The sequence below is a fragment of the Seriola dumerili genome, unplaced genomic scaffold, assembly GCF_002260705.1.
Source record: "Seriola dumerili isolate Sdu_G_001 unplaced genomic scaffold, Sdu_1.0 BDQW01000052.1, whole genome shotgun sequence".
Taxonomy (NCBI): domain Eukaryota; kingdom Metazoa; phylum Chordata; class Actinopteri; order Carangiformes; family Carangidae; genus Seriola; species Seriola dumerili.
In genome coordinates, this window is record NW_019174307.1 from 7,112,180 (window position 1) to 7,125,692 (window position 13,513).

General features: G+C 40.0%; 1 protein-coding gene across 1 annotated transcript in view; it reads right to left on the reverse strand.

Annotated features, from left to right (window-relative positions):
• Nucleotides 1-13,513, reverse strand: part of epha6 (EPH receptor A6) — a 117,270-nt gene that overhangs the window by 20,679 nt on the left and 83,078 nt on the right. The window contains exons 4-6 of the mRNA XM_022740292.1: nucleotides 10,873-10,997; nucleotides 9,792-9,954; nucleotides 6,549-6,657 (exon numbers count right to left, since the gene is read on the reverse strand). Of these exons, the coding sequence (XP_022596013.1) occupies nucleotides 6,549-6,657; nucleotides 9,792-9,954; nucleotides 10,873-10,997 (397 nt within the window). The remainder of the gene's footprint in view (nucleotides 1-6,548; nucleotides 6,658-9,791; nucleotides 9,955-10,872; nucleotides 10,998-13,513) is intronic.

Sequence of the window (13,513 nt, forward strand, 5' to 3'; positions counted from 1 at the left end):
TCGTACCGCTCACCACAGTTATAAAGAGTGGTTATCTGCATTAGCCGCAGCCTCTCTGTCAGATCCAACCAGTCTGGCCACCAGCCTCTCAGCAGTTTCAGAAATACTCAAACCAGCCTCTCTGGCACCAACAATCATGTCACTGAGATCACATTTTTTCCTCATTCTGATGTTGTCTGATGTGAACATTAACTGAAGCTCCTGACCTGTATCTGCATATTTATGCACTGCACTGCTGCCACATGATTGGCTGACAATAGCATGAATAAGCAGGTATACAAAGTGTTCAGTGAGTGCATATTCATATTGGATAAAAAGTCAGGGCTCTGAAGAGGCCATAACATCTGTTGCAGACTCTTTGTTCTTCTTGTTGCTGAAGACAGTTCTTGATGTCTGTGTGTGTTTGGGCTCGGTGTCCTGCTGCAGAATGAATTTGAGACGGATCAGACGCCTCCATAATGCTACTGCATGATGTATAAGCCTCTAAACATCCAAAGAGCCTAAAACTGCAAGATCAGGAAATCTGTGAGTTCATCACCAGGAGCAATACCAAAATGTACTAGTGGAGACAGTGTGTCTGTAAATGCTTGCTTGCTATGAGTGTGTACGGGTTCATGTGATCACATGTGAGCCTCCTTCTTTTTGAAGATTTAACATAATCCAGGTTGCCAGATTAGAGCAGGTGTCAGAGGGCTGTGAGCCACAGGTTGCAAGACTGGGGCTTCGGCTAGGTGAAGTCTGTGGGATCCTGGACACTGATAGACAGAGCAGATAACATGGCGAGTAACACTGGCAGAGAGGACAAGAAGGGGATTTGGAAAGCTACTGTTGACCTGTGCTGATGGGGTCAAGCTGTTCATTAAAGAAATGGTGGCATGTGCCTTTATCAGTCTTTTCCAGTCCTATCCTCTGATCCCCTTTATCCGCCTATCCCTCTGTCTCACTGGCTTTCATGCTGAAAAGAGCCCGCACACACAGACACACACAAAGACATTTATCACACACAAAGACCTTGGCTTCTTTCACTGCTCTCTGGGCTGCTGAGCATTGTTTCTGTGCATATTCACACACATATTCACAAATACTTTTCAAACCCACACACCTCAGTAAAACAACCTCGCCCACAGCCCTAATCAAAGCATCGGTGTAATGCAAACCACTCCTCTCTTGCCCTAACCCCCCTCACAGTCAGCTCTCAATGACACATCTCTGCTACAGACGCTACACAGGGCACAAAAGAAAGATGAGATTAAAGAAATAAGAAAAAAATGATACAAAAGAGTTGCAGTGACTGACAGACAATTCAAGGATAAAGAGTACATATACAGTAAAACTCAACTTCAGCTAAGCTACACCTGCACAATCGTGGCAGCTTTGCTCCTGTAGAAGTTTTCACTCTTCAAATTCAGCACAAGCAAATGCAAACAGATGTAAATTTCGGAAGCTTTTAGGGCAGCCAGGTGTTAAAACTCCTCGTACAGCAGCTCCTCTTATATCCTCACTTGTGTTGTACAACCTATGAGAAGTATGTCACAGAAAGCTCTAATCTTTCTCCGGCAGCTCAAGTACATTTGCAGCTTTTTCAAACTGAAAGAGAGTGAAAGTCCCTCCCACACAGGGCAGAGGGATTGCAGATATGACAGACTTTGATAAAGTCAAAAAACACTCCAACTACTGCTACGACTGCTTTTAGCTTGATTCAGGTAGAAAACGGTCCCTCTCGTGCTAGCACGCAAAAAGACTGAAGAGCTTGCTTTAGCTCTTGCACCTGGTGTGTGTATGAGTTTTTAATAAAAAAATTAGGAACAGAGACCCTCCTACACATACTGAGATCACATCATAAATCCCTGCTATAAAACTACAGCTGCCAGTTTTTTTTTTTTTTTTCCTTTTTTGTAAAGTTGATGGACTTAAAATTCCTTCGACATAACAATCTTGCCAACAATAAAGGCTTTCACTGTGAAATGGTGCACCTCGTCTGATACATCAGTGATCTGTGCAGGTCAGTTGTGAAAATGAAATTCCATGGCAACCAGCAGAGTTGATATCTGAAATGAAAATGCAAGTTTTAAGCTGCAGTTTCTCTAACGGGCGCTAAATGTTGCCACCAGAGGAACGGGGGGTCACATTTATGAAAATGCAAGTTAGTGCTGTGTTCATTTAATTTGCGCTTTCTGCAACCAGCACCTAGGATTGTATCATTCTTATTCTAGTGGGGATGGGGATGGGGATAAACCAGTGACTGCATAAAGTTAATAAAGAAAATGATTATGTTGAAATGCTGAATGTAACATTTAAAAAAATTTTTTTGCTTAGGCCACAGTTGAAATCCACTTGTGACAAACTTTTATAATTTCTTATTAATTCAAATATATCTGTTGTGTTGTCACTCTTGCTGAAACCAGGTGATCCACTGATTTTTACTACATAAGACACAGAGGTGATAGAAGCTTGCAGACATAGGGAACACTCGTAGGGTTAGTGGGTGAACTAAGAGCTAACATGCTAACCAGCTGGGAACGAGCGCTAGTCAGTCCTACTGTGTAGTATGTCATGAAAAAGCTCTATTTATTTTGCTGTGTAATCTTGTCTCACCAAATGGCATATGGATAACACAACAATTACCTTAAGCCATTTTGTGTGTTATCACAATGCATTTTTTTTTTGCATTTCTCTACTGACTAACCTCTAAAACTCCCCCTTACACTTTCCCTAATCCCAGCCAAAATTGTGTTAAATGACACAAGGGACTGCATGGCGCTAAATGACTCGCAAAAAGCTATTTAATCGTAATCCTATGACATCACGTTAAATGTATGTAAATATAACCAGGGCTTTAGGAAATAACAGTCAATAAATATCAAGTGTACCAGCATGCATCCATTACTGAAGGCTACTCATTCCATAGTCCTTTAGATTAAACTTAAAACAACATAATTTAAAACTGCGTATCAAACCCTAACCCAAAGCTCTCAGCGGTATGTAAACAGCTTTAGTTCCACACAAGCTTTTAGACCACTCTTCTGCTAAGGGCAAGTCTTCCTCTAGGTGTCAAGTCCCATTCAAACATGGAGTTTCATCATGTTACCTAGTTGTTGTAAATATTGAGTGTTCACATACAGTGTCTGGTTTTCACCTAATCTGAAAAAAACAAGCAAAGAAACTGTAAACCCAACACACGTTTTCATTCATTTTGTTATATCAGGACTGTAAGGATGTGTCCAAACCAGGCTTGATTGACATGTCTTCCTATATGTTTTGTTGAGCCTCATTCTTCTTCATTTTTAGGTTTGTTCTCTAGCAAATGGCAAATGGATCCATATTTTTAGGATATCAGTCAGTTTTGGTGTTCGCTTTATCACAATCTTTTCTATAATCTATCATCACACTCTCTGACATGCATTATTTCTGTCAAATAAAGATCATTGCTTTTAAATACACCTGCAATGTTTGCACATGTTTTCAGAGAGAGAGAGAGAGAGAGAGAGAGAGAGAGAGAGAGAGAGAGAGAGAGAGAATTTTTATGCAAATCTGACCTTTGCAAATCACATGTACCCTAGTAAACTCAGCAGAATGTGCAATCAAGCACACTAATCATATCTGCAATACTCCCTCAAATGCATAAAGATCTCAGTTGACTGCTAATATGTGGAGTGCACCCAACACGACGGGCAAACTCTGCTTCACACTGGCTTGACTGTTTGATAATAATGTGTCCACTTCCTCGTGGAGCTGATGGAGAAACAAAATGCAAAATGTGTCCTTCAACTGTGTTGATGTGACTGAGAAAACATTGAATGAAAGATATTTCTACCACAGACACTGTGCTGTCTGTAATAATCACAATAATGTGAGTCTTACTTGTATTAGAGTGTATAAAATATTAAGATTAAGAATGTTAGCATCTGAAAAAGAGATATTGAAAGTGTCTGGGCTTGACTGACTGGAGTTTTCAGACTATCGCACGCAGCTATGGAGCTTGTCTCCCACTTCATCTTTAACAAGGCTATACCTCTTGAGTGTGTTTTCTACCTTTGGTACTTGCCAAAATGACAAATGATTCTATGAACCCAAATACAATTTTCAAAATGTCCTTTCAAAGATCTAGGGATGAAAGGACACATACTATGAACATATTTTCAAAATATTGTGTTTTACCATATATGTCACCAAAAGAGAAAAACCTGAAGCATCAGCACTGTGCGCAGAGTCCATTCTGTTGCTGAATTCAACCATACATTTATATTATTGTCTGAACAGGTTATCATAGTGATGATAGTTGCGTTATTCTCTACATTTTAACATGACATTGTAAATTGCTAAAAGAACAGGATGTGTATTCTGTGAAACAGTCCATGGATTTGTGGTGCTGAATATTTCTGTTTGTGCTTGTGAGCAACTCCATTTAGTTTCTATTCAGTATCTTCATGGTGAAATGTCAAATTATTTAGTTTTCAAACTGCACACTTCTAAAGCAAAGTCTAATCTCTTTCTTGCCCCCATGTTGTTGATTTCTTTCTTGAAGAGTCAAACACCTACACACACATCTAGGAACACAAAAACAGACAGGCTGTGTGTGTGTGTGTGTGCTTGTGTGTGTGCGCGCGGGTCTATGTGGGCATGTGTTTTGAGTGTGTGTCTTCAGTGTCAGGGCAGACTCTTGCTTTGAATCTTTCAATTTATGCTAATCTATCTTGCTTTGAGTCTCTGAATATTTCTGTTAATGTGTGTCCACCTCCTCCATTATACATAAACATTGTGTCTGTGTACTTGTGGCTTGTTCAGGGTAAAATGATGAATTATTTTGAGTCTAAATGTAACACTAAAACTTTCATACACACTCATTTATGCTCTCAACATTTCTATGAGTTCAGAGATCCAAATATGACACCTGTGCAAACCTCATACCAGGCTACATTTCCTCAACACACTTCCCATCTCTAGCTATTAATGATGTCCTGAGTCCAAAGGCAATTGTTGAAGCAAAATGTAATAGAGTCTTCTGTAGTGGAAGGGTTTGTACCAATGCCCTAGAGGAAATAATGAACACCCAGCCAAGGAGTATGAAGCTTATACGGTCGATGCAGGAAGGAATGAGACTGTCCTCGTGGAAAAAAAACAAGCCCCCTAGTATGACCCACAGTTACGTGTTATTATTAGGCGACCTCTAGCAGCCGTAGTAATTATGGTGGTAGCAAAAGGAGGAAGTCAGATGATAAATATAAATAAAGAGTGACCATCTTAGGAGGAGGTTGGGGTGACAAAAGCAGCAGTTTCACACAGGAGAGCGCTGGTTGTTGTGTGAAAATGATAATCAACAGTATTTCTTTCATCCATGACCTTACCACAACCTTAACCAGATTTTTGTTATTGTAACAACGAAGGTCCTCTAACCTTAAGCAAGTACTTATATTAACCCAAAGTACAATCTTTTTTTTAAACCTAACCAAATAGTTTTTGTGCCTAATGAAGGTCTGGTATGCCTGTCTCCCTTTTGGGTCGTATCCGAGGTTAGGGGCAAGCAACCTACAGTATATACTCATCTAGGTTGGAGGAGTTTTTGGAAGGAACATGAAGTTGTTGCACCAAACAAAATGGCTTTTTTTCACTGAAATATCTGTAACGATTGACTCAGCAGGAAAAACACAGGTGTAGAGGCGACAGATCATTTGAGGCAAGTGGAGCAAGCCAAGGAGAAGAAGTTATTTGCTTCTGAAGTTGGTCAAAGTTGACTTTCACAAGAAGTGAAATGCTCCTCATTTTTATAACTATGTCGCCTGAGTCTCGTTCTATCCATATTTTGAGTTGGTCTTATTCACACAAAGTGTATTTAGTTGAACTTCCCTGACATCTCGGGGACATTCAGACCAATTAAGGCCCAGCACACCCACAAAGGTTATGGAGTTATTCTGGCTGATTAGACCTCTTCCCTGGTTAAAGGTGGCTGAGCTAAGACAGAAAATTACCTTAGGTTAACAAAACACCTCAGACTGCTAAGACTTAGAAATTGCTCTGCCCTGACAGGTGCAACTAAGAGAGCGAGTGAAAGAAAACTGCTATGTATACCCACGCTGTGCTGGAGAGGTCTAATCAGCCATATATTTAAAAATGTATGGCTGGATGTATTATAGTGGTCCTTCAAATAAAATGAGAAAAGGTCATTATAAGGTCATTATTTGTCCATTCCCTCAAAAATGACACATGGGGTGTCACTCAGATATTTGTATAATTTATTTATCATGAGTAAAAAACACAGCAAAGTCTGTCAAAGTGTGAAATGAATAAAACTGACTGAGGTTGGAACATTTTTTTTTTTTTTTTAATCGAGCTGCCAGTGTTCAGTATTTCTCTCTGTTCTTGTCAGGATGTAGAAGCCTCATTTTAGGCCATCATGGGACATCACAGAAAAACTCAACCCACAGTTGGCATCACTGACTGGCTGATTTTTAAAGTTAAGTTTCAGCTTAATATATTGGCAAGATGGTAGATCAGTTCAAACCATACAGTGAAATATTCATGGTGCGCAAATGGAAGTGAAGTCATCTTACCTTCCAGTGATGAGGAGGAAGAGGGTGAGGATGACGAGGAGGGTAAAGCCACCAACCGCTGCTGTGACGATGACCAACACCTGGCCTTGATCAGAAGCCATGTCCGATGCTGATGGTGGCGGAGAAATCGGCGATGGTCGGAAAGAAATTGGGATGACAGGAGGAAGATGCGGGGGTATGGAAAAGGCAAAGAAGAAGAGAGACCAGAGGGTGCAATGGAAAGTACGAGAAGTTGAATGTAAAGAGCAGGTATAAGGTTGATAAAAGTGGTGAAGAAAGAAAAAGAGGGAAATGAGATGAGAAGAAAGAGAAAATTTTTCATTCAGCATCATTTTAAACATTCCTCTCCAGCGGTGCACCAGACACAGACCATGTGCGCTCTCTTGATAGGCAGATATCACAGAAAGATGTTTGATCAGCTCTTTGTCATGCAAAAAACCCTCCGTCAGCTTTCGTACTGGAATGATTCATATGCCTGCTTCTGTTTAATTAATATTATTCATTCATGAAATTGTGATTTAGTCCATGATCATTTGGTTAAATTGGTCCCATTTGATATTCATGATTTTCCCTTTTCTGTGTCTTGTCACAAGGCTAACGAATCCCAGATAATTGAAAGATGATTGCTATTACCAAGCTTATTTCTATAATATTTTGTGCTTAATGAATATGAATTGAAGATCAGGCTGCGTGGTCGCTGGCCCAATGAATGAGGCTCATGTGGGTTTATACTGTACAGTATGTGTGCGGGGGAGATGTGCGTGTGTGGATGTGTGAGTGTGTGTTTGGCTGGATAGAAGTAATTACAGATCACTCAGCAGGAGGGAGAGTGAAAGTGGCGGTGGCCAGATCACACAAGACATTTCTCCCTGCCATCAGCTTCACACATTCACACACATCACTAACTAAGCAGATGTGCTGGACTTGTATGTGTGTGTCTGTGTGTGTGTGTGTGTGTGGAGAGAGAGAGAAGGGTGGCAGAGGACAGGATGAGGAATGCAAAGTGAGGGATGAGGAAATGAATGACAGAGGAGAGATAAAGACAAACAGGAGAGAGAGAGAGAGAGAGAGAGAGAGAAAGAGAGGAAGAAGTGACGGACAGATACACAGACGGATGGAAAAATGAACGCATGAGACTGACTGACAGGCGGACAGACAGACTGACAGAGGGGGAGAGAGCGACAGGGGCCAAATCTGCTTTCTCTTTCAGATAAAAGGCCAGGCAGTACAAAGGCTTGGCCAAGCAGCGTCTGATCCACAGATAAAGCAAAGCTCTGCAGCTTTGGAAGGGAGAGGGCCACTGTGAAGCCAAATCACCTCTCAACAATACCTGACCTGACATAAAAGGGCAGCTGGACCTTTGTATTTTATGAGTAGGCTTGCAATAAAGCTACTACTCACACACACTAAAAAAAACACTGATTCAAAATACGCTGAGCATCAAGACTGTATTGTCAGACTCCCTTGTTGATTGTACTCAATTTTCAATCGCTATTGCTACGGATATCCTGACCTTTCAGGGTTTTGTTACTGCAACCCATGTGAAACTGATACTGCAAAGAAAATCCTACACTATGAGAGCAAATGTTAATGAATAAAATTAAGTGGTGGTGCTATTATATATACATTAGATATACAAGGGCTTCTAATCTTCTTTTACAACTAATTGAATTGAATTGAATTGAATTGAATTATTGAATATTTTTCAAACTGGAAAACAGGTTTGTACTGAAAATATAGTTAACTTAGCTTGTGATTGCTCAACACCAGACTAGTTGGTGTTGAGCAATAGAAAAGCTGCCCCTGAAAGTGCTTAAGCTAAGCTAATGTTACTTTAACGTTTAACTACAGTTCAGTCGTTTCCTTAAAAACATAGAAATTTTAAATTCAATTTAAAAGGGACAGAAAATATGTCTGCAACAAGCATAGAGAAAATATTTTAAACAAAATCTGAAAACAGCTAATTATGTAAAAACATTAAGAAGGCATTTCAATAAAGATGCAATAGAAGGGACCGTGCTGATGTTGTTCCATATTTTAAACCATAGCAATCACAAATATTTCACATTCTTTGAAAATCCAATCAGGAAGCAAACAGTATGAACAAACATAGGAACTGTGTAAAGGATGATGTGAATTTGGTAGCTTCTTGCAAAATGTGTTTGACAGTGAAATATTATGCTTCAGCATCATAGTGCACATGTTTCTGCATATCAAATCAATCTACAATTTTAACTGTATAACCAGGCACTTCGCCAGGTCCCACATTAACTTTCATACATTATATACACACTACGGTAAAGTGGAGCCACAGTGGTCTGCAGTGTAACAACAACACATTCTGAAATCAAAAGGACTATGGTATGGGTTGGAAAAGAATCAGCAGTAATGTAGGTAGATGATGTTGTGGTGAGCTGAAGACAGCACCCACATTTGAGCTCTATTTACTTTGATTAAATCTACAGTGGAGGTGTGATGTGTTTGATTTTGTGGCTGCACGGAGACGTTTTCCAGGATCTTTTCAAAAAGTTGCTGGTTGGAATCATATTGTTGGTGCTCCTGTTTGTGGGCTCATATCCAGGTTTATTATTTGCTGTGGTGCCTTTCATACTGGCTGTCTTGAAGATGAGCAAAACACACACAATGACATGCATGTTAATAATGTTTAGGGCATATAATTGATTTCATTCACTGTTAATTCCCTTGCACCCGACTCAAAAGTTGAAGGTGAAACTTTGGTGTGACAGTATACCACACTTACTCAACTTAAATGACAAATTATTATTGTCATGCAAAAGAAAAGGTCTTAACTGGCCTCGATACAGCCCATCAGTTTGTTGATGGATTTTAGACTGCGAGAGCTCTGTTCATGCAAAGTGCACTAAAAATGGATGGCTGACCCTTTTTCATCATTCTCATCCCAATCTGACAGTAAGAGTAGGATTTTTTTCTTTGCTGCCATCACATGCTTTCTGCATACTTCACCTTCAAAAGTCACCATCGCACAGACAAAACTACTCTTTTGCCCTTTACCCTAATGTACACCTAATGATCTTAACTCCAAACCAAAGTCCTGATCTCATTCTAGATGTTTGCAGGGGTGAGGAGCAGAAAAATACTTGAAGATTTTCCTTATCTTGTTGATTTGCTCACAAAACATGTACAAATACACACATTCACTCATACAGTAGACAGATGTATCCACGCCACAAACAAGCTCTGTAGATGGTCTCAGGTACTTACAGTCTCCTGTAGTTTTGTATTCATATTTAGGCGAGTAGGAACTGTATCCAGCTGGCGTGCGGGTACGAACACTGAAGACGTACCAAGTCGCTGGTTTTAAACCTGAGATGATCACACTGGGAGCCTTGGTGCGAGTAGACGAGTAGCTCAGCTGCTCATGTTCCTGTGGGGGAGAGTGGAAGACGATCAAAATAATCTCAGCAATTCAGAACATGTGTTGACCAAAAATTATCTCGTCATTGACGGCCACGTTTACCTGCGTGGAAGGTGCGCTGCATCTTTCCTCCAATTTGGACTCACAATATGTGTGTAATTAACGTCTCTTTCACTATGGCAGCTGCAGATTGCAGAACCAATAATTAGGACTGTCTACAAGTGAGTGAGAGCTCAAACTACTGTAGTCCTACTGCATAGATACCATTGTCTGCAGAGAGAGGATAGTACCTGCAGACTGGATTTGTGCTTTGGAACCGCTCACACAGTTTTTATACTCAACAACAACAATTTTAAAATGATAATCAGTATTGAAACTGTACAGTATATCTACAAATGTACCTGTCGAACAATAACTATACTGTAAAATTATAAATTGGAGACCTTTATGACACAGTCCTTATTTGGCTGCACAAACAATCTCCACTGACACTGAGGTCAAAAGCATTAACTTACTTTTTGACTCACTACTTCCCTTGATTCAAACAACATAATGAGTAACAGGATAGAAGGAGAAAATCCCAGGTCAACAGTATTTTATTTTATGCTTGTTTAATCTACATCACTGTGCCATGAAAATGTTTTGGTCTGCGGCCAAATTTTCCTGTTTAACAACAAAGACCTGGAAATATCTGTTAATTCATTAATTCATCTGTCTGAGGAGATGATGAATGAAAAACCTCTAAGGATTTTAAACACCTGCACGAGTTTTCCTCTTGAAATATCAAAACCATGGCTGAATTCATTGCTACAAATCCTCCTTGATCTGAACAAATATTATAGTTTGGTCAGCCAACATATGCGTCTACACCTTGGTAAAGCCCTGCAGTTTAAGACTGGACCTGAGCATAAGCAGGAGTCACTGTACCTTCTCATAATATTTGATCTCGTAGTCTAGGATGGGCAGCGCTGTCTGTTCGGGTTGCTGCCAGGAGAGAGCGATGCTGTTCGGAGAGGCCCAGTCCTTCTTCAGCGTCCCAACCACAGACGGCCCTGGTGTGAAAACACAACATACAGATGTCAGCTTCAGTGTCTTGACTCTAGCCACGTGAATCAGTTACTCCAGCCATCTTTAGTGAGTATTGAGCATATTCAATAAAATTCATGAGGTTAGATATTAACACCACATGGAGAAGAATCAGCTGTAATACTGAATTTAATTAACAAGCAAACTTTTTCACATGAATGCACCATTCCCCTCCAATTAATGTGTACTGCTAACTGCTTTTCAACAGAGTTTAATTGAAGAATCAACAAAAAAACGTGCATGAAGTTATAAGCAAGATATCCACATATAACTTTCCACTTCATGTCTTAAAATGATACAAATGTTGTTATTACTTAAAGAATCACTGAAGAGCAAAACAGCATATTTACTGTATATGTGATTGAAGGTTAAGAAGTAAATGAGATGGTTTTACCTGAGGTCTGTAAACCTATTTAAACCCTGGTTCTCAACTGTTGGCAACATCCATGAATAATAGATCACATGGAATTAAATTGTAATGCATCACCTTGATGTGAGTAAATGCAGCGTATTGCTCCTTTAATGGCCAATACTTTCATCACCAAACACCTGTAAATGACATTTCCATCAGTGTCAGGGATAGTTAGTGCCAATTGACAAGTGTTAGCAGATGACCATATCCAACCCGCAGCATGGTAACCTTCATAGTTAAATGCATGCTGATGTTAATATTTAGCTGCCATTAAGCCTGAGCACAGCCTCACAGAGCCTGGCAGTGGACTCTTAGTGTTGTTGATCTAGACAGAACCAGCTGACCCCAGCGAGCACTCAGTTTGATAAAAATGTGCACTGAATACAGAATGAGGAGAACCAGTGACTATCAACGAGTGTGCATGTGCATACACACACACACACACACACACACACACACACACACACACACACACACACACACACACACACACACACACACACACACAGACACACACACACAAACGTGAATGAAATACTCACATCAACACCTTCCCACCTTGTCAGCAATAATTATCACACATCCATGCTCACTCTCAATTATTCTATTTCAAAATCACTGTGAAAAGCATTCACATGACTCCCCTATAAGATCATCTGGTTTAAATTGAAAATAAGTTGAGGGAGCTATCTTTTCTTGGACTGAGTTGCATTAGCTTTGCTCTGTGAATTTCTGCTGTGTAAATAATTGCACTGAGTTCCCAAGAGAGGTCAGCAGATGTAACTGCCATGAGAGTCATTATTATATATTATATTGTCTAATGTTACAGAGCTGACTCATTATGTGGCTATTAGATGTAGGCCTGCCTTTCTCATGTGTATTCAAAGTGAAACAATGCCACTGACTACTGACTAGTTTGTTTTTCATTTATTCCTCAGCAGTGTGTCTGGGGAAGCTGTTTGCAGTTCTCACCTGAGGTCGGGTGTTTGGGCCTGGGAGCTTTGTGCACAGGGAAAAGAACAAGGGATCAGTTTGGGGGCTTAAGGTTTGTGGGTTAGGGTGTTAGGGAGGTTAAGGTTAGGGGTCAGGTGTTAGATGAGATGAGAGATGTGGGCTGTCCGGGGTTTGAGCTTATTAGCCAGGTGCTGAGAGACCTACAGCTACTAATCTAATATAAGGAGGTGAAAGTGAACATCTCTGTTCCTGCCATCCCACTCCTACTTGTTCTCTCTTTTCCTCAGCACCTGTCACCATTTGACCATTCACTCTCCATCTGTTGTTGGCTTTATCTGTTTACATGTTTTTAAATTCTAATGTGTCCTCTGCTCCTTCCTTTTCAGAACATCTCCAAATTTCCATCCTCACTCAATATGGGGAATAAATGAAGTCTCAGTATATTAAGTGCTCAGTATTGTTGGTGTTCTCAAACATGAAGGATACAGTGTTGTATTGAGCAGGTTGAGTCTTCACTGTTTAGGAAAAGCTTTGTGACAGAAGGATACTGTCCTTCATCTACGTTTAAACAGGGTTTAACAGAAAAAGAGCAGTGGATGATGGTTAAGCTACAAAGAGGTAAGTATGCAAAAAAAAAAAAAAAAATTAAATAAAATGCAGATGGTGCTGTGGTTTTAAAAGGATAGAAATCAAATTCAAATCCTCTCAAGTGGCTTTTTGAAAGTATTGTATTGCATGGTATTATCCTCCAAAATGTGGATATGTGTTTGTGAAAGTGACAAGAACTCTGATATTACTTCACAAAAATGTTGGCCGTTATTTACTTGATGAACTAATAGTGACTGTGATTACAAATGACTTTTAGGCGCAGTTAATCAAGCAGCCAGTAACGCAGGTCAGTAAGTTTAACTGGATCAAAACTTGGTGACCGATGAAATAGGACTAGAAGGGTGAAGTGCACTGTGCAGCATCTAGTTTACAGCAACAGACGCTTTTACGTTAAATGCATTTTAATGCTTGGCTTCTCCTTAATAACTGATACCTTAATAGCCATTTAAAATTTGGTAGGTTGTCTGAAATGTTAGCGAAAATAGTACAACGTAATATCATGCGTGA